This window comes from Panicum hallii, chromosome 4, assembly GCF_002211085.1.
Source record: "Panicum hallii strain FIL2 chromosome 4, PHallii_v3.1, whole genome shotgun sequence".
In the NCBI taxonomy this organism is placed as follows: domain Eukaryota; kingdom Viridiplantae; phylum Streptophyta; class Magnoliopsida; order Poales; family Poaceae; genus Panicum; species Panicum hallii.
The window spans coordinates 46,508,217-46,533,464 of record NC_038045.1 but is presented as its reverse complement, the minus strand read 5'-3'; the positions used below and the strand labels follow the sequence as shown (position 1 = coordinate 46,533,464).

The window sequence follows — 25,248 nt, the reverse complement described above, 5'->3', positions numbered from 1 at the left end:
TTTTGTACATATATAATTTTTTATTAAAATAAATTATATAATTTTTGATTTATTTTAAACAATTGTGATTTGAATATCATGTAATACAATTAGGGTCCTTTGGTTCAGCTTTTAGGAAGTGGTTCCAACCAAGAAAGCTGAAATCTCAACCAAAAGGGTTCAGTGAAGAAATCGATTTTTCAAAATCTGATGATTTCACTAGTTCAAGTGGGAAAGCTGGTACCTCCCAGATTTCACTGCGTTGAGGAAGAAATTACCCACCATGCCATCCATCACACACATAATGATTCGTTCTTTTCCCCACCTCCCTCCCATCCACCAGCCCGTCCCCAACCTCCCTCCCATCCACCAGCTAGCCACCGGCCGCGCCGCCCCGGGCCACCCCGCTCCCGGCCGCGGCGCCCCCGCCCCGCCCTGACCTCCGGCGTGGCCGCCCCCGCCGCCCCGATCCCCGCCCCGCCGCCCCCGACCCCCGACCCCGGCCCCGAGCTGCTATGCCCTTGACGACCCGAGGAGCTCCGCCGAGATCCGCCGTCCCTCTACCCAGCGACGCCGCCGGCCGCCCCCGGTCCACCGTAGCTTGCTTGGAACGACGCCGCCGGCCGCTCCGAGGCAACAAGGAAGCAAGCCACGCGCCGCCCGCCACACGCCGCCCACCCCCGACGCGCCGCCCGCCGCCCCCGCCCCCCCTGCTGCGGCCCGCCATGCGCCGCTCGTCGCCCCCTCCGTCCGGCCTCGCCGCGCCGTCCGCCGCGACCCCCGCCGCCGCCCACCCCCGACGCGCCGCCCGCCCCGGGGGAACGGGAAAAACAGAGGAGAAAGGATAAGGAACGGGAAAAGGGAGAAGGGAAAAGGGGGAAAAAAGAAAGAAGAAAGGAAAAATAGAAAGAAAAAAAGAGGAAAGGAATACAGAGAAAAAAATGAAAGAAAAAAGAAATTGTTCAATTATTTTTAAAACGTGGATATATATTTTGTATAAATTATTATATATGTCAAATATTAACAAACATGAATATTTCCTTTCCAAAACGGTCATCTACATGTCCATGCGATTAATTAGTATATAAATAGTCTTATGGGATCTTAGGGGCATAACAGATATTTTTACAGAAATCCACGGCTGACAGTTGTTTCAGCCAAACAGCTTTCAACTTTCCCATAGCTGTCAGCTCACAGCTGCTTTCCCACAGCTTATTCAAGAAATCAGATTTTCAGGAATCCACAGCTGAACCAAACGCACCCGCACCCTTAGTAAGTTTAAGGATGTGAATGTGCATTTTTAAAGTTTGTGAACTCGAACCGGTGATGCATTTTACATAAAATAATAATTTTTAATAAGACTCATCTCTATCATTTTCCAGTTGAAATAAAAGGCAGATTCTTTTACGGAATCTTAATCTCCATCTGATACAATTTTTACACAACTTTTTTTAGTACTTAAGAAAAAAAACTAGTAAATAAAAGTATAACTAGCTAGTGTAGTGACTATTGCTCAAATGAGACTTGTAAATTGAGGACGAACCACTGCATCCTTCTACACAATCGTTCCAAAAGCCTCTAAAAAATAAACCCAAAAAGCCTATCCGATAATCCGGATGGTCGAGTCCCGATCCAAAGGTGAGGGTTGCTCGTACACCTAATCCAAGCCGAGCCGGCCGTAAGCAAACCCCGCGAAGAAGGCAGAGCACAGGCGGCGCTCGGAGTCGAGATGCTCCCATGGGCGGCCACAGCGTCACCAGCCACCACTCCGGCCACCGCCGCCGTCTCCTTAGCTCCTCTCCTCCGCGCCGCCGTTCTCCGCTCTCCACGGCCTCTCTTCCGGCCGCCTCCGCTGCTGCTGTTGCGTGCGGGCCTGAGGTCCCCGCCGCGCGCCGCCTCTTCCGATGGCAACGTCTTCTGGGAGGAGCCGGACGACGGGTCCGGGAGCGACTATGAGGACGAAGTGGAGGAAGAGAACGAGCGGAGGAGGAGCTCGCGTTCCCCGTCCCTCTCGCCGTTCTCCAGGCTCGAGGCGGCGCGGCAGCAAGAACAGGAGCTCCGGAGAGGTATCGGTCGATTTGCCCAGACACATTTACTTCTTTTCCGCTTCTCGATCTACTCTTAGCTCTCTGATAAATTATCCGCTTCGTGCTTTAGACTTTATCCTGTCACTATTTTGTTTGCCTAGAAATCGAGCTCCTCTTGACGCCAGAAGAGAAGGCTATCTTGGATCAACACGAAACCCCTGGTGTCACTAAAATATCATCAGTTAAGTTTCGCTTGGTGTAACCATATTTGGTGTATTATTTCTTGCATTGCTAGTTTGCTGCTGCAATTGAGTTACATGTCAGGCTTGAAATGAATGCGTGGAGATTTTTCTCCTCCTCTGAAATATTGGATGTTGAATCTAACTCCTGAAGTTGCATTGTTTGGTGCAGCCGAAATGGCATCCGCTACATAGTTATGCATTGGCGCTGCAGATACCTCTCATGGACAAGCTCCTTGACAGTGGAGTTGACATCAATTTACTTGATAAAGTTAGTTATGTGTTTGTGATTTTCCATTTTTTATGTCTGAGAAAGCCCATCTGGGAGCAGAGTTAATTCCGGGAGTGTTGCTGAATGCTGATACAGGATGGCTTCACCCCCCTTCACAGGGCAATCATAGGCAAGAAAGAGGCTGTCATTAGCCATCTCCTAAGAAAAGGGGCAAATCCCCATGTTAGAGATAGGGTAAGTATGTATTGGCACAATCTCTTGTCAACTGGCATTCCATAATTTCACTAGAGTGAAGTTCAATTTGAATTCAGAAAACCTTGCGAAGCAAACTTAGCTGTTATCACATTGGTTTGGTCCCCATGGAGAAAGAATGTTTTCCTTCTATCTTGGCCCTTGTATTACATTGTGCCGATGTGTAGGATGGAGCCACACCATTACATTATGCTGTTCAAGCTGGTGCCCTGCAAACCGTGAAGTTACTGATTAAGTACAAGGTTGACGTCAATGTTTCTGATAATGTAAGTTTGATGGGTACACTTTTCTGATCATTTCAACCATTTTCAGGGGTGTGGTTTTTGTTTTACAGTATTTTCCTTCCATTTAGGATGGATGGACACCGCTACATTTAGCCATACAGAGTAGAAATAGAGATATAGTAAAGGTCTTGCTTGTCAACGGTGCGGATAGGACAAGAAGAACCAAGGTATTCCCCTATGTTTTAATGTCATTTCTGATGAGCAGTACGCACCCAAAAATTAATTTTCCTGGTTGGATTCTGGCCTATGGAGTTGGCTTCAATTTACTTACATTTGCTGTTGTTTCACAAAATAAGTCACAGATGCATACTCGTTCTTCTAGCTACTTAAAAGAATGCTCCCCCCTTTATGCTTGTTTTTGAAGGACCAGAATTGGCGTCTGAACTTTCTGAATTATTGTTTGTTTTTTTCTATGAACACATTAGGATGGAAGGACTGCATTGGATCTAAGCTTATGTTTTGGAAGGGATTTCAAGTCGTATGATCTTGCAAAGCTTGTAAAACTTATTCCAGCAAACAGAGTGTGATTTTGCTTTGCCACAAATCTGAGAGAAATAAAGAGCAAATGCTAGCCGTTGCAGCGTAAGACAGGTCGCCCAACTATTCATGGAATTGGTCGTTCCTTTCATTCTTTTTAACCCAATTTCTTAGTTCTAATCCAAATTCCTGAATAGATTATGTAAAACAGTATAAAACTCTAGATACAGGTAAAAGTAACAAGAATGAAATTATAGACAAAATTTCCCCTCATGCTCCAGGGCTCCAGGCGGCCTGAAAGATTCACTCTGCAGTTGCTCTATTGGAATTTGGAAGTGCAATGGTCTTTACTCTGATAGTCTGTTCGACATGACTCAAAAGTAAACTACGGTCATACATGAAATCAATTTCTTAGTGATCTTAATATGGCCAAACCAAGCACACAAATCACGACAAAGCCAGTTTTCATTTGTATTTAGAGATTCCTGTGCTAGTAAACAATCATCTTGTATTAATGCAAACAATTTTGTTGATGAGTGTGACAACTTACAACAATCCTCTGGTTTCATACACAATGACAGAAATGAATCTGGTACTTGCACATAGCTATCGACTTTACAAGCCTGCAACTTAAGTTTTATGACGGAATCTGAGTTTGAACTCATCGCAACTATCCTGATAAAAAGCTCACAAAGCTGAGGTAAACATTTGGATCTGCCGCAACTGGGAAATCACTACTCAGTAAACACCTTCAACAGCAAAATTTCTGCTACAAAATGTAGAAATGACACAAATACATGTAACACGATCTAGGGAAGTGCACTACGAGCTAATAAGCTCCCAAATAACTCATTCTTCTTGTAAGGAGATCCGCCTGAAGATGGCATGGAAAGTTTGCCCTCCATTTCTAGCGACCTTCTGGCTTTCTTCTGTGGCAGTAGACAGTAACTTGACAACTGGATCGGCTTTTATCTCTTCATCCGGAACAGCTTCAAATAATGGGTGTTTCTCCAGACACGACCGCATCCATTCTCCAAGTTCCTCAACGTCAGTTATGGTATATATGATTCCTCCTACTTCCATCACATAAGCATACTCATCCAGCAACTGCGTGCTAATAACCCTCCTTCGATGGTTCTTCTCCTTGAAGTGCGGATCAGGGAACAGGAAGAACATCTTGGTGAGCTGAGCCTTCCTGAAGTAGTTAGGGATGTATTTCATTGAGTTTGTGCGCACAACAGATATGTTGTCATACTGTCCTGGGTTTGATGCTCTTAAAGCTAATATCCTCTCCTTGACATACTCAGTTACCTGTAACAGGATAAATGACAAGCGAAATAATGAATGCAGATATCACCCAATGAATTAACTAGGCCATTTGATTAAAAGAATTGCCTGATACAGAAGACCTTTTACGTCATTTGCTAGGTAGAAATCTAATTCTGATACGGTAGAATAAACTCAACCGCACATCATCTGTGAAGCTGAAGCAAAACATTCTTTTCATAGGAAAGAAAGTTTGTGTAGCAGAAACTCTATTGGAATGTATTGCTGCAAATTAATGGCATATAAACACAATATATGTTTCATAGTAATCTTGAGGTTCCACTACACCTCTTCGAGGTGTATCTGAAATTTTCACACTGTTATTTGTAGATCGTGCCGAATGCATTGTTTATCGTCATACTACAAGTAGTTCCATTAAGCTTGGAACAATCAATAATGCATCCAGACAAATCAAGGGGAAAAATAAAACAAAATCGTACGAGCAATTTACCTTGTCCCTCAGCTCCATGCCGATCATGAGCGTGTCCGGGAAGAGGGGCGAGAGGCCGACGAGCAACCCGCCGAACCCGCACCCCACATCGGCGAAGCGGATCCTCGGCGGCGGCGGCTCCTCGCCGCCACCCTTGTCGGCCGGGAAGTAGCGTGGGTAGTGCTGCGAGAGGTCGACCTCGTCGGGAGACACCGGGACCGGGAAGTGCGAGTCGCTGAGCGGGTTGCTGTGCGCCCGGGCGCGGTAGAACCGCTTCCGGGGGAGCTTCCCCGCCGCCGACGCCTGCTGCTGCTGCCCGCCGCCGCCGCTTGCGCCGTTGGTCCTCGTCATCTGGCTAGGTGGAAGGGGGCGAGACGGAGAACCGCCCGCGGGGGGTGGGAGAGCTTCCGGACGGGTCCGCGCCCCCGGCACGCGCGCCGCGGAGGGATTGGGGTGGTGGATGACGGGGGCCGACTGGAGCTGAGCGGCGCGCTAGGGCTTCGGCCTCGGCGGCGTTAGAGGGGCGAGGCGATGGAAGCGACGAGTTGGGCCGCAACTCGCGGTAGCGGGAAGTGGGTTTGGAATTGGGGCTGTGGGCCCTGTGGGGACTCTGGAGAAAGTGAGATGGGCCTTGGTGGATAGGAAGAAGCCGTGGGATGAACTGGGCCTCTTTGCGTTTTATGGCACGTTAATAAATTCTGTCCGTTCGTTGCTAGGGTACGTGCCCGCGTCTGAACTTCTATTTAGCTCGCTTGTTATTTACAAGAGGAATTTAAGACGACCTAACGTGAGACTTCCCTTCCGTATCGGAGACTTCGATCTAACGTGAGCTCTATGTGCGTGCGATGAGAAGTATAATGAACCAAACTCAACGAATTAGACCTCTTTGTGTTTTATGGCACGATATGTAATAACTAGAGTAAAATGCACCTGCGGCCTTTAAATTTGCAAGGTATGTCACTTAGGTCTGTCAACTCTAAAAGTGTATTTTTGATAGAAAAAGTCCACATCACCCCCTAAACTCTGCCTAAAGTTTAAAACACAACTCAAATATTTGAAACCCGTCCCAAAACCATACATTAACGCTCAGAGCCAAACCAGTCTGATTTTTGGATCTGCTGGCATCCACGTTGGCAAGGAGGACCCTAAAATAGATCCAACACCGTCAGCTCTATTTCTTCCTCGACGCCGACGGCCACTTCCCCTCTTCATGTTCCGGCCTCCAGTTCACGTAGCTCTCCTTTGACTTCGTTTTTCATCATCCTGGAGGAAATCGATGCTCTCATATTTGCATTCTTCTTGGTCAGATCTTAAACCTTATCCCTCAAATCGATTAATAGTTGCCTCAGAGAAGGGGTGGTACCGTTGTCAGACCACAACCCAAAATCACAACCCCCCAGCCTGTAGAACCTGGCCAAATCAGCTTGATGTTCTAGAGAGAAATAAAAAAAATCAACAGCAAAATGGATTGTCAAACACAACGTACTTTTCTCAGGATAAGGGATGAGATATGACCCACACCCTACATCTACTGTAACTACTCGTAGTGTAGTAGAACTACTCATACGGTAGTCAGATTAGTCGGACACGATAGGAAACTGCCCGAAAAGTACTAGGACTTCTAGGTTTGTACCCGACTAGGACTTCCATGTAAATATGTCCCCCCGGACTATATAAGGGCGGACAGGGACCCCCTCCAAACGGGGAATCACCCGATCACCACCTAAGAAAATATAAACCACACAGGACGTAGGATATTACGCTCTCGGTGGTCCGAATCTATCTAAACCTTGTGTTCCTTGCACCTTCGAGTTCCTGATCTCGGCGACACCCTACCTACAATCTCACCACCTTGGGGGTATCTCTCGGTGGGCGTGGCAGTAAAACACCGATATGGATCAAATTGGAACCCGGCGTCTCATGCATGTGTAGTACCTCCTTCCAGGATTTGGTTGGCTCCAGAAAATCCATCTTAGTACTTTCTTCATACACTTACAGAAGATAGGCGCTTGCCATCTTCTCCACTGAACTCGTCGGCAATGGGAGATGGGACTTTCTCTGGTAAGAGGAGGGGGGGGGCGAAAAAGAACCATCGATAGAGAGAGAAAAGGCAGATCCGTTTTAATAGCTCTTGCAAACGTGGATGCCAGCAGGTCCAAGATAAGGCTGGTTTGGGCTTAGAGAGCATCCATGTCTGGTTTTGGGAGATTGGGGGTGTTAATTAGTCGGTTTCAAACATCAGGGTTGAGTTTTAGACTTTGGGCAGAGTTTAGGGGGGCAATGTGCACATTTTTCTTTTTAGATCCACAAACTTGTAAGGGTGTGTCACTCAGGTCCGTCAACTCCGATAGTGCATTTCTAGGTCCACAAATTTTCTAAATTGTTCACCACATGTTCATATGTATCCAAGGATGCACGTAACGCTGACATGGTATGCTAACTGTATGTTTCCGACACTGCCAACATGGATTCTGATAAGAGTTGACGCTTTGCCTCTAGTTTTCTTCTCCACCATGCCATCTCCCTCCTCTTCCTCTTGGCCAGAGGGTCGCTTGTCGATCCCACCACTTGCTGGGGTGCTTAAGGCTGGCGCTCGGAGTGCCTCCCGTTGTAGTGGTTGGGGCCACGTCAGCGATGGTGTTGGTGTGTGCCATGTCCGGTCATCCGGTGGACGCATTAGTGGATGTAGTAGGCGGGTCAGAGAGCGGTATGGACGGCATGACAGCCCGTGTGGGGTTAGATCGGAGAGATTGAGAGAAGAGGGAGATAAATAAGACGAGAGACATACAGTCAGCGTGTCATGCCAACATTACGGGCACATGTGAATATATATGGACCTGCGGTGAATAATTTAAAAAGTTTGTGATCTAGAAATGCTCTGATGGAGTTGACGGATCTCAGTGACCACCCTTACATCCAAAAATGCACTTTCAGAGTTAACGGACCGAAATGACATACCCTACAAATTTAAGTCCACCGGTGCATTTTACTCTAATAATTACTAGTATATAAGACCTTTTAATCGATTTATTAGTTATGGTGAAATATTGTTTAAAGACGTGTAGTAAGCATACTATGATCAAGTGCACTTATACCTCTATAAACAAATAACGTTGAATCAAACTTATTAAATCAGCGTTCCAGGGTCCAATTTTTACGATATATCTATATACTTTTTATAAGATCTGATTGAATCAGTGCTTCTTTCATCCAATCCTGCCAAACAGAAATCAGTCGTACGAAGGAGTGCCCATCGTAGCTCAACGTAGTGCAGCGCGCTGGCACGCCGCAGCCTGCTCTGGACCGTTCACCTTCCCCGACCGTTCTCCTCCGAGACGTCCCAGCCTGCTCTTGCTCAGGTCACAAGTCGCGGACTTCAATTTCGACAGGACCAGGACCAGAACTCCCAGCCCTGCACGGCTGCACGGCTGCACCTGCTGCGGCAGGGGAGGGGAGCCAGCCAGCCAGGGACTGGGGCGCGCCAGCTAGCGGCCAAGATCTGCCCCCAGACCACGCGACGCGCGCAGGCGACACTGCGCCGATGCGTGCGACGTCCACCGCTGGCCAGGCGCTCGGCGGATGGGACGGCACGCCCTGCCACCCGCCGCGGGCGTGTTGTGAGCGGCAGCGCCGGTTCCGCCGGCGGCGCGTTCCCCAGCTCGGTGCTCGCCTCCACGCCCTGCCTCTACCCCTGCCGCGCGCCGTCAATGAGGCTGGCGGTGCCGGAGCGGCCGGGGCCCCGGCCTCACTGCCTGCCTGCGCCCTGCAAACGCTGCTGCATGCTGCCTGCTGGTCTATCTGGAACGTACTCGTGCCGTTGCCCATAGCCGGCCAGAGTGGAAGACCGCCAGACGCCAGCCTTCAAGGCGCGTGTGTGGCATGCAGCCAAACCGCAAACGTACTAGAGCATCTCGCATGCAGCCCGCGCACAGGCTGCACGCTGTGCACTGTCGAGCTTACGAGCTACGAGTGGTGCTCGTCTGGACGGTTCGTGATCCCTTGCTGGTTTGAGCAGACGACTACGCACGTACGGTTAAGAGCCATGTGTTAGCAGCAGCGAGCTCGCAGTCGTCGCAGGCAGAGATAGGTGATGGACGGTCAATTCTCACAGTTTGCTGGGCTTCCAGCTCATCGATCGATCAGTACACAAGTGCAAGTGCATGCTCACTCTGCATGTGATGCACGCTTGGCTAATACAGTGCTGTACTGTACTACCGTGCGAATGGGATGGTGTCCTCTAATGACTCGACACTCGCTACTGATTATACTAAGACTAGTAAATGCTTGCACGCGTCAGTGTACTTTGGTTGGGAGCGACGAGACTACTTGCTTGTCTGACTCTTACCGGAGGGTAACGTGACAACGACTGCTGCTGAGTGTGGCGTGGCTGTCTCCAGCGATATCCTCCAAATCCCATCCTCTACATTCTTTATTTACAGAATTCTTTACAAAATTCTCTCCTCTATATCTCATTTCTCTCCAACAACGTTCTCTAAATCTCGTTCTCTGTACATTAAACCCTATATTAGAAACGTATTTTGTTCCAAATTTTTGTACGTACGTATTTATCATACCTCAAACGCTATGGACATATTTTATTTTTATTTAATTTAGTGTTTGAAACGTAAAGAAAAAATAGAGAAGAGAAGAGAGAATCTCTATATATAGAGGAAAGCTGTAGCGTTCTCTATTTTAGAGGACCATTTAAAGAACGCTGCTGGAGCAATAGAGAACGGAATCTTTCTTTATATATAGAGTACAGAACGCTTTACACAACGCTGCTGGAGACAGCCTTAGCTTGTTACGTACATGTACAGATGCACGGGATAAGCACAAAGAGCTATGTAAGATTTGACCGAATAACCTCGGTAATCGCATCGTGATTCTTGAAAAACGTAACACTTTCCCGTGCCAATATCGGATACATAAAACTCTTGACAACATAGGAGGGGCCATCAGCCATGCATGCCCCAGCCCCCAAGCCTGATTCTCTCCGTCACACACACACATACAGAGAGAGATGATGCCTATAGACAACAATAATGCAATGGACAGGAAATCCATAGCCAAATCGCACAACCATGGAAGGAAGAAATTAGCCACCAGGGAGATGACCAAGGAACTGCCGACGAGGACGCATAGATGGATACTTTGTTTGATGAAAGTCTAAAAAGCTACTGAACCTATTGGAGGGATGCATGGGTCTTCGCATCCCTCTTCCTACCGTCGGCAGCTTGCTGCAAGTAAAGAGAGATGGGGTCAAAGAGCGGCATTAGGTTGAGTGGGAAGGGAGACGTTGGGTACAAAATCTTCTTGCGTTCACCGCCGATTCTAAAAGATGCATCGGTTGTGGATGAGGGGGCGATAACATATGGATCTGAGTGCAATCACACCCACACATCACTGATTGAGTTCCTCCGCAGTACTGTAGATAACTGGTTCCGTATACCAGACTATTATTGCTGGTTGCCTACACGGTCCAAAAACTGGCAATATGTGATTCTTTTTTTTTATTGGATGTCATTCAAAACTTATGCTGTCATCGAGTTACTCCCAAGACCATCCAAGCTACTCCTACGATAATTAGGCTAGTCTCAGTGTATAGTTTTATTATTGTACAATTATCAAGACTGAGAATTTGATAATTTGTTGATGTGCATAATATTAATTAATGCCTATAATTTTTTTTATAAAAATCCATTGGGCCTTAGAAATACACTTGGCTACAGGCTCCAGGTCATGCCTAGCAAAGCCTAGAGATCGAAAGGCTTGGACGCAGTGGCAGGATTGACTGGACGGGTCAAGCGAGCAGACAAGCCCCCAGACGTGCATGCAGCCAGTTCAGAAGTTAAGGTGTGTCAGGTCAGGACGCGGACCTCTTTTATGACAATGCGTGGTGCACTCACTGGTGCAACAGGTCTACGCCTACGATCTACTCCAGCCTTCATGGCCCCATGTATATATCTGCCGGTTTAATCGTCAGCACCACTCTACGGATTTTTATACGGACTCATCATTCAGTTCATGTCGTACGTCCGAGTGGCTAGCTCGGGCTTGATACGGCCGGACAGGAACGACGCTTGCAGTGAGTGCGTGTACCATGGTACCATACCAACATGGAGTGTATGCATTTTTTTGAGGTAAAATGGAAACCTCTTCCGCGTCCAAATGCTACTTAGTCACCTGTCCAGCAAATCGCTTTTGCATAGTAGTGCATAATCAATCATGAGTAAAAAGCAGGAATCATCATCTATGACCTCCAGAGGATTATTACAACAGTATAACAGAAACTCATGCATTCATCGTTATTCAAACTTAGCTACAGATTCTATATTCCTATCCCGTTCAATAAGAGTAAAGATCCATATACAATGCATGATTACAGAATGCGTAGTCCGTCAGCCACTTACTGTGTTGTTAAAAATTCACGTCATTTCACCACCCAAACTAAATATCTACCCAAATTGCTCCACAATGAAACATTAATCTAAACTGACAAAACCCCTTTCAGTTCACTCAACTAATTCTAAAACCGAGTCCAAGTATTTTAGATATTTTTTTTCAAACACGCAGGAGAGCTGCGTGTCGTTGTATTAATAAATAAAAAAAGTGATCTGAAGTACAATGCCGAATCCACGGCTGGCGTACTTTATACGTAGAATGAGCTTGCCACGTCTTGTGGTGATCTGATCCAACCACATTTGAGCCTCCCATCACAAACTTAAAGCATCATCGATTCAAAGCCACCAAATCGGAATGAACGTACATTGGCTGGTTGGATAAGAATTGAATACAAGCTTCTCCCTCCTAGCAGTCTCGGTGCTTGTAGCGCACAGTAAAGTCGAGACAAGAGTAAGAAAAAAGGTACGTGGTCCAAGCTCCAAACCAATCAAAATAAGGACATCAAATACACACACTGTCACTATTACTATACAGCCCATCACCATTCTCATACACAGCCCACCACAGCACCACGCACTGCACTCAGCTGGCTAGCTAGCTAGCAGAAGCACAACACACACACTACGACAACAGCTTTCCCAGCCGCCGGTATCGGGGCAGGGATGGGCGACAGCGTTGCGAGGAGGCGATGAGGATGTCGATGCGCGAGACGACGGCGGCCATGCAGTGCTGCGGCGACGACGACGCGCTCCTCCTGTGCGGCGAGGACGCGGGTGAGCTGGAGCAGCGCGACGGCGACTCGGGGCGGCAGGTCTGCTGGGCCGCCGCCGGCGGCTTCCGCAAGCAGCTGGTGCCGGACGAGGAACGCTGCCCCGACGTGTCCGTCACCTGGTGGGAAGCCGCGTGCCCGCCGGCGCCGGGATGCCCCGGCAGGCCGAGAAGCGACGGGCGGCCGGCCGGCTGGGCGGAGTCCGTGTCCTGGATCCTCAAGGTGCAGCAGCATCACTGCCTCCGTTGGTTGGCTTCTGCAATGCGTTGCCTTAAAACTTCTCTTCGATCTCCCTGCTCTCGTATGCCTGACGTGTTCGATCGTCTTCCAGGCCCGGTCGTACCACGGCTTCCAGCCGGCGACGGCCTACCTCGCCGTGAGCTACATGGACCGGTTCCTGTCCTCCAGTAGCCTGCCGGTAAGTGGGCCCCACCCTTCGATTATATAACTAAGCAGGCAGTTTGGAATTAATTAATCACAAAAAATTGCACACGTGGCAATGTGCCCATGACATGTGGGCCAGGGTGGCCTAAGGGATGGATTATTGGATTGGTGACAACTGATTGATGGTAGCTGGGAGCATATCCAGCATAGGACAGTACGCACAAAAGCCTGAGGAATGTTTCAGGCAAAGATGCAGGGCCTGTTTGGTATCCTGCCTAAGGCGCCACAACTTGCCTAGCCTTAGTCGTTCAAATTGAAGAACTAACCTTAGGCAGAAAAGTTAGGCAAACTGTGGCACCTTAGGCAGGATACCAAACAGGCCCGCAATTCTTGCAGACAGCTCTAGGCTGAATCTAGCATGTTTAATTTGGCATCTTTTGTTTGTCATATGCTAGCATGTGTAATTGAACAGGGAAACCTTTTGCCATTAGTAGACGTCGGACGCTGCATGCATGTGACTGTGATGCTGTTCTTTTCACAAGTGCCAGATCGTGATGAGCTAAATGATCATCAGGCCGGGCCAATGTTCAGATTTGGAGCTAAGCACAGCTTGTCGGATAGGACCATGCATCTTTGACACGTATTTACCAGGTTGTCTACTGTTCAGATTTTTTGGATTGTCGGATAGGAGTGTATAGGACCAGTTTTACTGACTGCTGCCTCAAGTTTTCACCAAATCGTCTGCTCCACTATCAGAATCCAGTTGAGCGGGAGAGACGTCCCTTTCGACAAATTTGGCATTGATGTGGTGCTAGCAAACTCACCCCATGAGAATCCTCAATTTAACTGTAGCACAAAAGTCTGTTTTTCTCACGAACTTATTCAATCTAAAAGTTACACTAACAGTAAATATTGTAAGTCTTACCCTGTATGGCATCGGATTTCAGGCAGATTGCTCACCTAGTTCCTTTTTCCTGATCCAAATCCGTCCAGGATTACGGATGGGCGTTCCAGTTGCTATCTGTGGCCTGCTTGTCTCTGGCTGCCAAGATGGAGGAAACCTCAGTACCTCCCCTCCTGGAGCTTCAGGTAAACTTGAACCATTTTTTTCGAACCCTTTGGTCTCATCCTTTTTATGTCACATTCTCATGCCAGTTCGCTTACGCATTTGGGTGTTTTGCCCATCAATGTCAATAGATTGAGAGCACAGGCTACATTTTCGAACCGGGGACGGTTCAAAGGATGGAGCTCTTCGTCCTCGCCGAGCTGGATTGGAGGCTCCGGTCTCTTACACCTTTTGCGTTCATCAATCGTTTTGCTTGCAAGGCGGATTCGTTAGGAAGATGCACAAGGAGTCTGGTCTTGAGAGCATGCCAAATTACTATCAATGCAATCCATGGTACTACTAACCTCCCTTTTCTTTTGTTTTCTTTTTTTGCAAAGAAAGAAAAATGGATTAGTAAACTTGCCTTTGTAACCTGAAATGCAACAATACCTGAAAGGCACACAGCTAGGTGATAATTTGAATATCTGATGAACTCTGTACGCCTATGCAGTGCCGTTGTCTTTATGTTCTTTTCCTCTCTTTGATGAGAACGTGGGCTCAGTGTATTCAGAGCGTCAGTAATCAGTACCATGTTCATCAGGATTAATTGCGAGCCCTGTCCTACATAGGAAGGAGATCATTGGGAATTTGGGGTTCATTACTCAATGGACAAACAAAATACCATTATAGCTTGAACAATCCAAACGCACATAGTGTCGGTGTGTCATGAATAGCTGCAAGCTAATCCTAGAATTTCTTGTCATGGAGCAGAAGCCGAGTTCCTGAACCACTGCCCTGCAACAATGGCAGCAGCCTCCGTGCTGAGCGCAGTAACTGAGATACCAGGCATGTCATGTGTGAGCATCAGCCCGGAGACAGCAGCTTCATGGTGCCCTGGCCTGACTGAGGTGGGTAACTGACTGATCAACTCATGACATGCATGATCAACTGAAGATATTTGTCAACTTTGTGTCAGTAATTGATGAGTAAATGTTTTTTTTACAGGAAGGGATTAGAAGTTGCTACCAGCTACTGCAGCAGCTAGTACCAATGGTCACGACGACAAGGAGGAAGATACTTGCATCGGAGCTGCTGAGGTCAATGCCGTCACCAGTAAGCTCGGCTTCACCAAGCAAAAGGCACAAGATTAATGGCCGCTTCCGAGAGGAGTGACAATAATCCAGTTCTTTGCTGCCCTCAGTGTTAATCCCCCGGCATTATCTGTTACTAGATGAGTCTGTTCCCCTTTTTTCCTCCCTTTGTTGCTGTTGTGCTTCAAGTGCTGAGCAGCTAAAATAAATATATTTTTTGTAGTCTATTCAGCAAAAAAAAAAGGAACATGTATATTTGGACATAAATGTGGGGGGACTACAGAAAGAATGCACCTGCTGCATGATGAATTCAGGGGGACCATTAGAGCAACAACAACTAGTGATGAATTCCTTTTAGGAAAGTGATGCAAAAGTGAAGCAAGGGCTGCATTCAGTTTGACACTTTTAGACTGGAAATTATCCTGGGTGGGTTGGTCAAGTTAGGTGCCACTAGCATGCGGAGCAAATGAGCAACAGCATATCCTTCCTGTTTGTCTATTGCAAAGCAGCGAGTTGAGGTGTTTGTTTAGGTAAAACTGATTAGCCCTCTTTTGGTGCACTACTTGAGCAATCTATAGGATCATAGCAATATGGTCTGTTTGTGTTGGTTATACCTGCACCATTGTGGCACACTGGCAGTGGCATGATTTGCCTTTCATTGAGATTTCAGTGGCTGAACATGTCTGGTATATTCATACATTTGCTCCATGTATTGATAATGTATAATAAACTCTAAATTTTTAGTAGCTTCTTCAGCCAGAAGCAAAGTTTGGACCAAAGAATGAGCTTTAGATGCTCCCTCCGTTAATATTTTGCTTAAAATAGATATAAAATAAAATCATAAGTATAATAAAATAGATATAAAATAAAATCATAAGTATAATAAATAGTTCAGCTACACGTGCTCCTGAACTACAACTTTGACTACTAGTTTTTGTTTAAAATAGATATAAAATAAAATCATAAGTATAATAAATAGTTCAGCTACACATGCTCCTGAACGGCCTAGCAATTTAAGAGACATAAGTATTGGATGTCTGTGTAGAAATTTAAAGTCCATTTAATCAAAATTGCTTATCTTTGCCCTCTTGCATTTGTTAATTTTCTAACACAATACGCCATATAGGTACTCTATACATTTTTTTATCCTTTTGTGGTATACTTCAGTTACCAATTACTCTAGGTTACTTCATGCTGTTTTTGTAATGACAGAGGCGAGTAATTTAGATGTACATTATGGCTATTATCTCATAATTTGGATTTTATTTGTAATGGTATGGGTGGACAACTTTTTTAGATAATAGGAAGATCATTGTCAATAATGGTTATAGTCTATCAAATTGATTCCTGTTTTTATCATATTCTAAGATTTATCTATTTTTCTAGCGCAAGTCATGAAGATTAACGTATTATGGAGTCTCTAATTAAGAAACTACTTTATAAGAAAAAGCTGCTCACACCATTTTCCAAATCTCAAATTCAATACGCACACAGTAATTTGTGACAAGTTTTAATTGTTGAGTGGGTGTAACTAATTTGTATCTAGAGGGAGCAGTCCTTGAGAAATTATAGTTACCGGAGACCATGAAAAATGCCAAGTGGTATTACGTTGGTTCAATTATCTGGTCAGTGTAAATAGAAATTCTCCAACCAAAGGAAGTTTCATCTGGATAAAAGAAACAATTAATCTTTAGTGGATTGTTAATATTCCTAAAAAATTATAATTATTGGAGATCATGAACAATGCCAGGTAGCAGAGAATTGACTGAAAATCCTAGAGACAACACGGAAATGCTTGATTGTTAATTAATTGATGGCAAGAGGCCCTATTATTACCAGATATGTCCAGCCTTTATGTAAAGCAGCGGCATGACGATATCATTTGCCGACCAGCTCGATGTACATTTCGCGAAGCGACTGCCAGCTTCCCATTTTACAAAGATGACATGAAAGATTCGAACGATCAAATGCTACCCGTGCCCCAAAAATGCAAAAGGTGTTGTTGCACAGTCTCTGAAGTATTTTGTCTAGTTGACCTACAATAATGAAAATATATCACATGCTACCGCACCTTAACGCACGGTAGCATCTCTAGAGGGGCATAAACATTTCATAAAAACCGTATAGATGCATAGAGTATGCAAGTATCTATCATTATGAATAGTAATGGTGCCACAACCCGTAATTTCTAAAATGCCGATTTCTCTTTTAGTTTATCCTTGTACGGTCTTTTTCCAAATCTCAAATCCTACATTTATTATATGTTCCATTCATCTGTATTTTGGGATGATTTCTGATACACAATTTGGGGCGCTACTGTGTATTAGTACCACAAGGTACTTTCTCCATCTCCTACAATGATACCTGTTATTAAAGCCTGCAATGATTACTGTTGACATCGAGATCCTAATTCAGGCCTTGGTGAAAAAATTTGCACACATAATACCCTGACTTCCTGAAAACATGATCTTGCAGATCTGTTCATTTGTTGCTGTGTGTACTTGTGCAACCATCTCATGATGTGCGATCATTCTAAGAGTATTGGCAGTTTGTTACTGACTTTAGCAGGTATTATCTGATGATGTGTGATCCACTCTGAGATCCAGCCTAGCAACAGTGCACTTGTACTAAACCTCGATTCTTTTGATTGGTAAAGTTAGTTTAGGTGCAATTCAGAATGTTTGGTGGTCTTTTCTTTGTTTCATCTTGCAATTTGCAGCAGTGACTAGGCCCTTTATCTGTTCATTTTGGGCCCTTTTAGAATATGTACCAAGGTATTGGCTGCTAGTACTGGCTTTAAGGTGTTAAGTGCCCATTTTTGATGATGTGTGTTGTATTGGACGATCCAACTCAACGTTGTCCTAAGAGCCCATTTTTTGAATTTGTAAAATCACTGCAAGGTATTTCTTTTTTGTGCTTCACTTTGCAGTTCTTAGCAATAATTTAACACTTACTCCATCCGTTTCAAATTATAGGTCGTTTTGGCAAATTTAGATACATAATTTTTGCTATGTATTTAGAGACAATGATTACCTAGATGCATAACAAAATCTATATATCTAGATTTGCCAAAACGACCTATATTTTGGAACGGAGGGAGTATCTTTTCCCCCAATATGTAAGACCCTCCTTTTTTTCATTCCACCTCCCAGCGCTTGATTTTAGGTTTGTCTGATTCATACCTGATTTGCATTTTGAACCGTCATTCCCACCTTCAGTGAGGCATCAGTGAGGTTAAGATCATGGGTGTTTGAGGTTTTGGGTTTGACTGATCTTTGGAGAATAATAAGCTTGAACAGATGCTCTATTGTAGACTGTTGGGATGGTGGTGTGGTGGCACAGGAAGAGCCGTGGAGACCGGAGGCTAGGAGGGGTGGGGTGGGGGGATAGGGTTGACACTTGACACGCAGGACTATAACAACAATTTTTAGGGAAGTAATTTATTTGTTTATGTAGGCATTTAGCCAGCTACTTATTATCAAATGCCTATAAAAGATTGATGATTTCCACGGGCGCTAAGGACCCGCCTATGGTAAACAATTTCCATAATGGGTCGGCCACGTGTAAAATATATTTTCATACGTAGTTTCTGATGCCAAGCACGTGTGGAAATTGGTTTCCATGTGTGATTTGTTAAATATAAAAAAATTAAGGAGGTGGCTCGAATTGAACCAGGTTCACTAACTCTACTATTGATACACTTTGCCATCCTGCATGGCTGCTCTGATCGCCACGGGAGACCCGTTCGCATGGGCCTAGGTTTGAGCTGCCGGATCTGCAAGAGGAAGGAGGTTGAACTGCCACCATTGCAGTAGGCTGTGCCCCCTCTCATCTCATAAGTTCCTATTGTCTAGCCACAAGGAAAATGCGATAAGTTCAAGAACCTCTGGATTGTCAGAAAAAAGCAGGCAAAAGGAAACTATGAAGAACCATTGGATACCTGCAATTTGGGTGTCACCTCTAGTTGGACCTTCTTTAGTTTGGGGCTTAGAATAAAAAACTAATCCAGTTCACCGGTTGAATAGAAAAAGCCATGAACCGGCTGATTAACTGGTTGGTTCGTCTAAAAGACCGTGGCCTCAAAATCTGTACCTTGGCAGGCATATTCCATTCTAAAAGAGTAAAATGAAGTGCTGGTTCTTGAATTTGGCTCATAGTATCATTTAGATCTCCAAACTTTTAAAATACATATTAGATTCTTAAACTTGCTAATTATATCACATAAAGTCCTAATCATCATTTTAAGTTATAAAGCGGAAGTATTTTTGCTAATGTGGAGCTTATATGTGGGTCCAAATTTTATTTTTATTTTTTTACACTCAACTCTTATATTTTTAAAATTTTCTCTATAATTTTATTTCAAAACTCTATGTCCAATTTTTTTTGTTTTCTGTTTTTTTACAAATTTTGTCATATGAGTTTTATTTTCCTACAATTTTTTATAAAGATTTTTTTATTTAAACATATTTGTACATGTAAATTTTTTATGTTTTTTGTGTGTATACATTTTGTATATAATTTGATATTTGAAAAATTATACAACTTTCGATTTAGGTTAAGCAAATATAATTTGGACGTCACGTGATACGATTAGCAATTTAAGAATTTGGATATGCATTTTAAAAGTTTAGGGATCTGAATAACACCCTGAGTCAAGTTTGAGGCCTGGCGATGTAATTTACTCATTTAAAAAAATTGGAGCCTAGAAAGAAGATCCGATTCACCGGTCTCAGAGTTGCTCCGCTTAACCATCCCACTAATATCTACTTGCCTAGTTTTCTTTCAAGAGTAAAGTGCATTGCTGGTTCTTAAACTTGTCTGACTCTGTCACTTCAATCCCCATACTCTCAAATTGCAGATTTGACTCCCTAAACTTAGCTTCGAGTGTCATCTGGGTCCATATACTTTCAAAATGCAGATGTGACCCACTAAACTTAGCTTCGGGTGTTATACCTGTACTCTTCAAATGCAGTGTCATCTCACAAATTAAATAAAGCATGCATGATAAAATATTATGCTTTCAAGCCTATAATTATTTTTATTGTCTCATTTTCTAACTCGTTTTGTTACCCCTTTAGTTTCTCCTAATATTTTGTTTGGTATTTCACAGTATTCATAAGCCGCTGCTACTTGGCAAGAGTAGTTAAATGTTATTTAAGTTTGGATGATCTTCAAATATAAAAGCTAACCATCATGTTTACTATCAAATTAAGATATTCGTTCCAAATTAAAATATGGTCAAATTTTTTGGATTCGTACTTATCAATATCCTATACATTCTTCAGTTAAATTAATTTTATTTGACTATAGCTGATGTATATTTATTAAAAAAGTTTTATCAATTTAATTGAGATGACACTGCATTTTAAATCTATAGGGACCTAAATGACACTTGAAGCCAAGTTTGGGGAGTAGAATCTGCATTTCAAAAGTACATGGATCTAAATGAAACCCGAGGCTAAATTTAGGTATTCAAATTGCAAAATTTGATAGTACCGGGACTAAATGAGACAGTCGAACAAGTTTAAGGACCGGTCATGTATTTTACTCGTTCTCCAATACTTTTATTGAAGTAGGTGGTGCTTATGTGCGTCCGTAGGGTGATGTTCTCAGAGGTGGATGTGTGTGCACATAAGGCTGCGGGAAAAAAATGACAGATACGCTATAACCTTCTTCCAATGTAGTAAGAGTGAAGAAGATGCGTACTACTTGAACCAATCGCTAGCCAGAAGCTGCACGCACGGACACTGCAGCTTTGTTGATCGCCATCCTGCATGCCGATTGCCGCGTGCATGCCGACTTACCTCCTTTACACGCGCTGCCTGCCACCCCGATATCCTCCCTCCACTCTGATCACAAAACGCAGCTGATCGAGCAATCCAAAGTTGCAAACGGAGAGAGAGAGAGAGAGAGAGAGAGAGAGAGAGAGAGAGAGAGAGAGAGAGAGAGAGAGAGAGAGAGAGAGAGAGAGGAACAAAGGCGAATCCAACGTCCCCATGCTCTCGAGAGCTCCTGCCCCTGCGATGTCATGCGGTTCCTTTCGGCCAAAGTCACATCTCAAAAGGCGCCGAGACCGCGCTGCATCATCACTACTGCTGGATCCTCGTCGCTGGGACTCCATCAGAAAGGCTGCAATGATGCATGGCGGCATGGCGCTTCCGTGCAGGGATGAGGATTTCACTGATGATTCAGGAAGAAGAACGCATGGCGCACACACATGCTGCATCAGTGGACTAGTGGGGGCACCGCAGGTCAGGCCACGCCACGCGCGGCCAGGGAGGATGCGGTGGTGGTGGATGGGCGCCGCCGGCCGGCCGGCCGTTGCGTGCGCACTAGCTTGGCTGGCTGCGTGCTCCACCGGCCGGGCGCCTGCGGTGTCTGCAGAAAGGAGCCCGAATGCAGTGCCGAAAGGTAGGAGCAGCAGCTCGATCTCGGTGCGCTGCTAGCGTGCCGCCTGCTTGCCTGAATGCACGTATCCCCTGCGGCCGTCAGAAAAGCGGGCGCCTTAACAAAGCGGCTTTTCCTTGGTCAATGCGGCGAGCACTAGCAGCCAGCAACCCTCGCTCGCCTGCCTTTGTGTGCCTCGCTACTCGCTACAAATCAAAAGGAGCAAGAACATTGGAGATCGTTTCTGTCTTCTGCACATCGTGCAACTCTTAAATCAGGAGCAGCTACTCAGCGATTGGTCAGAGATACTATCTTGCCGCCGTCAGTATGCTAGCTACATTATTGCTTCAGAAAAAAAAAATACTAGCTACATGCAATCTTGCATCAGCTTACGGCAGCTCAATCTTCAGGGCTTGGTGCTACTGTTCAGCAGCATCTATCTTTGCAGGCTGTACAAATGGCCTGATGCTATTGTAGTGTATCCCATGATCTCTGCAATCCTGTTCTACCAACTGAGACAATCATTTCAAGTACTCCAGCTACCCACCCCCTGTTCATTGCAGAAGTACTCCGGTTCAGGGGTGTGGGCACCTGATCTAACTTGGAGGCCTTTAGCCCTCGTCCTATATCGATCATTAGCCAACCCCTAATATGCGCGCGCCAACGCCGAATCTGCGTGCCCGGCTCGCCTCCAAGGCATAAAGTGTGCGTGGATTCCAGCTCCCGCCGCATCATCGGCTGCGGGCTTATGATTGCCGATCCGGCGCCATGAACGCAGCCACAACCCGCAACCACCAAGATGACAAGATCCTCGATCAAAAGCTGTACACCTGAGAAAGGGATGTACTTTGCGGCATGTCTGAATATATAACAGCACAGCACTACTGCAGGGCACTACTGTTCTTTCTTTCCTTTCAGCATTTTCAGAGGGAGAGTGTGTCCCAGCTCCCAACACCGATCTAAGACTCGCTAAAATGACCTGAGCAAGATCTGCCGCTTCTTTTATCTTACAACAAGTGCTCGATGCTAACTAGGAGCCCCTTTTCCGAACAAGTGCTCGTTTGCTTTGAACTGACGAGGGTCGGGGTCTGACGAACCAACCGGTTGTCGCATCGACACGGTTCCTCTGCAGGAAGGCTGAAGTCTGACGAAGATGGACTCTAGAACGCGAATTGTTCACCGGATACGGATCTTTGTCACATCAGCTGCTGAATTCGGCGATGCTGTGCAGAGAAGGGCGCCAATGGCGATGCCTGGCGCCGGAGTGCGCCGCCGAGCTCGGATTGCTCCGGTGGCCGTCCCTGTCCTGATGCGACAGTTGCAGTTAGATTAGATGGGCGGCAGTAGAGTAATACGCAGAAGACAATTAGTTCAAGGATAAAATGACGCCTGACTAAGTCAAAAACATGTACGGTAAAAATATTCCATTTTCCTGTCCATTAGTGCAATTTTTTTTAGGGAATATCCATTAGTGCAAATTAGCAATGCATTAGTGGTTTCTTGGCCTTTCTGCTAGCATCATGCATCCATGTTCCTTGCATATCCTTCGATCACCTGACACTCTGATTGGGTTACAGAATGTCAAACTTGTAGGGCTTTTTTTTTTATGTTAGGAGGCAGCTGAAAAATTTGGTTGCATCCCATCCCCTACCATTTCCATGTGATGTGAGGAGAGCAGGATGTGACAAAGGTGTTATTATGATATTATCTAGTTTTTGTTCAGAATAACTTGCCCAATACTTTTAAGCAGCCATGATATCATGCTTCGAGTAAATTATTCGACTTATTCCTTGTATCTTGATCATCGAATAGAATACTCCATGCTGATATCCTCTGTAATCAAATCGGTTGGTTGGGTAGGTGCTAGTGGCGCACTTAAAGGTATAGAATTAGGAGGGTGGGCAGCTAAATATAGAAATATCAGCCGGAATAAGCTACCTAAGCCAAGTTACCTAGATAGCCATAGGTACTTATCTGCACTTGTCTTTTCGAAAGGCTATTACCTACTCTTATTTATTAGTCAAAGAAAACATAATTTCGTGTCGGAAAGAAAAAAAGATTCTAGCGCTCTTGTGACGCCATAAAAAAAATTTGAAACTAGAATTTTAACAAATAATGAAAGCAGAGCAGTCAATTGAGCAATAATTTTATTGGAGAATGTTTTGGGTGTGTAAGAATTATTAGGCTGAACTCTGAAGAACACATGTATTGATGCATAAAAGGATATCTAAATCAATCCATGGATGTGATAACCGATTAGTGCAGTAGTGGTAAATAATAGAAGAGAGCTAAGATGAAGAAGAAAACAGAGGAGAGACTGAGCAGAGCACCAATGGATGGTGATCATAGAGCAGTCAGTACCTGATCATGGTCGTTATCCACCAGCTGCGTCGGCGGCGGCTGTGTGTCATCACCGGCGCCGGGCCTCCCTCCGGCGTGCTTGGGCTGGATCAGCACCAGCTGCTGCTGCGCCCTCCGTGTCTTCTCCTCCTTCTTTGCCTGCAGTGCCCTGGTGACCTCGGCGACGGTGATGAGTCGGTACGCCTGGCCGAGCGCCAGCGTGTCCCGGGGCTTGAGCAGCTTCACCCGCGTCACCCGCGGCGCGGCGCCCCGCCGCTCCTCCCCCTCCCCCTCCGGCCGGTGCGTGACGAGCGCGACGTAGTGGCCCGGGTTGGCGCGCATGACCTCGGCGGCGCTGGTGGCCCAGTAGAGGCGCTCGACGCGGCCGCCCGGGTGCTGCACCACCACCGTTGCCGCCTCCGCCGCCTGGCAGTTGCCCATCGTTCCCTCCTCCCCGAGCCCCCGGCCTCCGCTCTTGGTCGCAGGCAGGCAGGCAGGCAGGCAGCCAGGGACGCGGGGCCGGGCAGAGTTGGTGGCGAGCTGGCGGCGAGAGGTGGCGTGCGATTATGAAGGAAGCGGCGGTGCGCGGTGGGGGCGGGTGCCTGTGGGGGTAGGGGATTAACGACCGAGGTGGCGCTGCACGGACGGATCGGGATCGGGCGGCATAAATCGCCTGGCCGCGCCCGCCCGCCGGCCTCGGCGGCTTTTTGGCTCGGGCTCGCCCGCGCTGCTCTGCCGTGCTGGCACTGGCGTACGTCTGCCTGCCGCGGCGTGCGGCCTGGCGTGCACGCCGTACCGCGCGGTGGCACGTCTACGCTGCGGTAACGGCAGGGCTACGGCTCACCCCCACCGGAGGAATCCAGCGCCGGGGTTGTGCACTGAAATCTGCGCCGCGTCGGAGGCTGGGTTCCAGAGCTGGGCACGCCGTGCTAGAAATCCTCTGATTTGGAAGCGAAGGACGAGCGAGAGCTCGCAAGTCGCTGCTAGATTTCACAAACAGGAAGCTTCGGAGACCGAACGATGAATGCATGATTGATACTGTAAGTGGTTAGGCACCTGAATTGACCCTGAGGCTTGCTACTGTACTGTAGCAACAGAACAAGCCGACTTGATTTATTTGGTTGACTTCTTCGCCGCAGGACAGAAAGTATCTATCTATTTACCTATCTATCATTTTAAAATACAATAGTGTTAAAAGAAATCACCAGATTTGCTGAGAGGGTTTAGAAATTTCCACATTAATTGAAAAAAGAATATACACCGTTGAATTTTATGAATATCTAACGATCTAAATTAAGGATATGGCTAATTTTACAGCTGACGGTAAATTACACCGGCCGCACGGCCGCCTCGTTTTGGAAAAGCAGTGGGTATGTGCATGCATGTGAGGGGGTGAGTGTGTGCATGCGTGCATATAATTTCAAACTAAAAAGATCATAGCTTCAAAAACGAGCATCGAAATCAAAATCTGATTACACAGTTGTGTTTGTTTTGATAAAAGCTTCAAAATAAAATCTCACACCACTATGTTTTAATGATATATTTTTAGAGACCACCAATATGTTGGATGCGTCGAAATAATGT

At 46.0% G+C, this 25,248-nt stretch overlaps 4 protein-coding genes across 5 annotated transcripts; 2 read left to right on the top strand and 2 right to left on the bottom strand.

The window, feature by feature from the left end:
• The first annotated feature begins 1,610 nt into the window (after positions 1-1,610).
• Positions 1,611-3,599, top strand: LOC112890687 (ankyrin repeat domain-containing protein EMB506, chloroplastic-like). Its single transcript, XM_025957535.1, has 7 exons — positions 1,611-2,045; positions 2,168-2,247; positions 2,418-2,516; positions 2,613-2,711; positions 2,897-2,995; positions 3,082-3,180; positions 3,439-3,599. Exons 1-7 carry the CDS (start codon positions 1,709-1,711, stop codon positions 3,538-3,540), a joined length of 915 nt encoding a protein of 304 aa, XP_025813320.1. The 5' UTR covers positions 1,611-1,708; the 3' UTR covers positions 3,541-3,599.
• A 379-nt stretch (positions 3,600-3,978) lies between these two features.
• On the bottom strand, positions 3,979-5,778 carry LOC112890688 (tRNA (guanine-N(7)-)-methyltransferase). The gene is made up of 2 exons (XM_025957536.1): positions 5,268-5,778; positions 3,979-4,801 (listed from the first exon to the last, which is right to left on the bottom strand). The coding sequence occupies exons 1-2, from the start codon at positions 5,595-5,597 to the stop codon at positions 4,340-4,342; spliced, it is 792 nt and encodes a 263-aa protein (XP_025813321.1). The 5' UTR covers positions 5,598-5,778; the 3' UTR covers positions 3,979-4,339.
• A 6,558-nt stretch (positions 5,779-12,336) lies between these two features.
• Positions 12,337-15,567, top strand: LOC112890559 (cyclin-D1-1-like). Its single transcript, XM_025957430.1, has 6 exons — positions 12,337-12,639; positions 12,749-12,835; positions 13,795-13,890; positions 13,999-14,200; positions 14,618-14,754; positions 14,852-15,567. The coding sequence occupies exons 1-6, from the start codon at positions 12,337-12,339 to the stop codon at positions 15,017-15,019; spliced, it is 993 nt and encodes a 330-aa protein (XP_025813215.1). The 3' UTR covers positions 15,020-15,567.
• Positions 15,568-22,122: 6,555 nt separating this feature from the next.
• LOC112889745 lies at positions 22,123-24,369 on the bottom strand. 2 transcript variants are annotated; one of them, XM_025956514.1, is made up of 2 exons: positions 23,686-24,369; positions 22,123-22,625 (listed from the first exon to the last, which is right to left on the bottom strand). In XM_025956514.1, exons 1-2 carry the CDS (start codon positions 24,103-24,105, stop codon positions 22,521-22,523), a joined length of 525 nt encoding a protein of 174 aa, XP_025812299.1. In that variant the 5' UTR covers positions 24,106-24,369; the 3' UTR covers positions 22,123-22,520. The 2 variants fall into 2 exon arrangements, with proteins under 2 accessions (XP_025812299.1, XP_025812298.1); XM_025956513.1 differs by having other exon boundaries at positions 22,123-22,630; positions 23,686-24,361.
• Positions 24,370-25,248: the final 879 nt, after the last annotated feature.

Bases quoted from the DNA above. Each gene is read 5' to 3' on its own strand.
- LOC112890687 (XM_025957535.1), top strand. From the start codon at position 1,709: ATGCTCCCATGGGCGGCCACAGCGTCACCAGCCACCACTCCGGCCACC. The intron at 2,046-2,167 runs GTATCGGTCGAT...TTGTTTGCCTAG, and splicing joins AGAACAGGAGCTCCGGAGAG to AAATCGAGCTCCTCTTGACG. The intron at 2,248-2,417 runs GTTAAGTTTCGC...TGTTTGGTGCAG, and splicing joins GTGTCACTAAAATATCATCA to CCGAAATGGCATCCGCTACA.
- LOC112890688 (XM_025957536.1), bottom strand. From the start codon at position 5,597: ATGACGAGGACCAACGGCGCAAGCGGCGGCGGCGGGCAGCAGCAGCAG. The intron at 4,802-5,267 runs GTAAATTGCTCG...ATCCTGTTACAG, and splicing joins GCATGGAGCTGAGGGACAAG to GTAACTGAGTATGTCAAGGA.
- LOC112890559 (XM_025957430.1), top strand. From the start codon at position 12,337: ATGAGGATGTCGATGCGCGAGACGACGGCGGCCATGCAGTGCTGCGGC. The intron at 12,640-12,748 runs GTGCAGCAGCAT...ATCGTCTTCCAG, and splicing joins CCGTGTCCTGGATCCTCAAG to GCCCGGTCGTACCACGGCTT. The intron at 14,201-14,617 runs GTACTACTAACC...GTCATGGAGCAG, and splicing joins TACTATCAATGCAATCCATG to AAGCCGAGTTCCTGAACCAC.
- LOC112889745 (XM_025956514.1), bottom strand. From the start codon at position 24,105: ATGGGCAACTGCCAGGCGGCGGAGGCGGCAACGGTGGTGGTGCAGCAC. The intron at 22,626-23,685 runs GTACTGACTGCT...GCATCAGGACAG, and splicing joins TGGATAACGACCATGATCAG to GGACGGCCACCGGAGCAATC.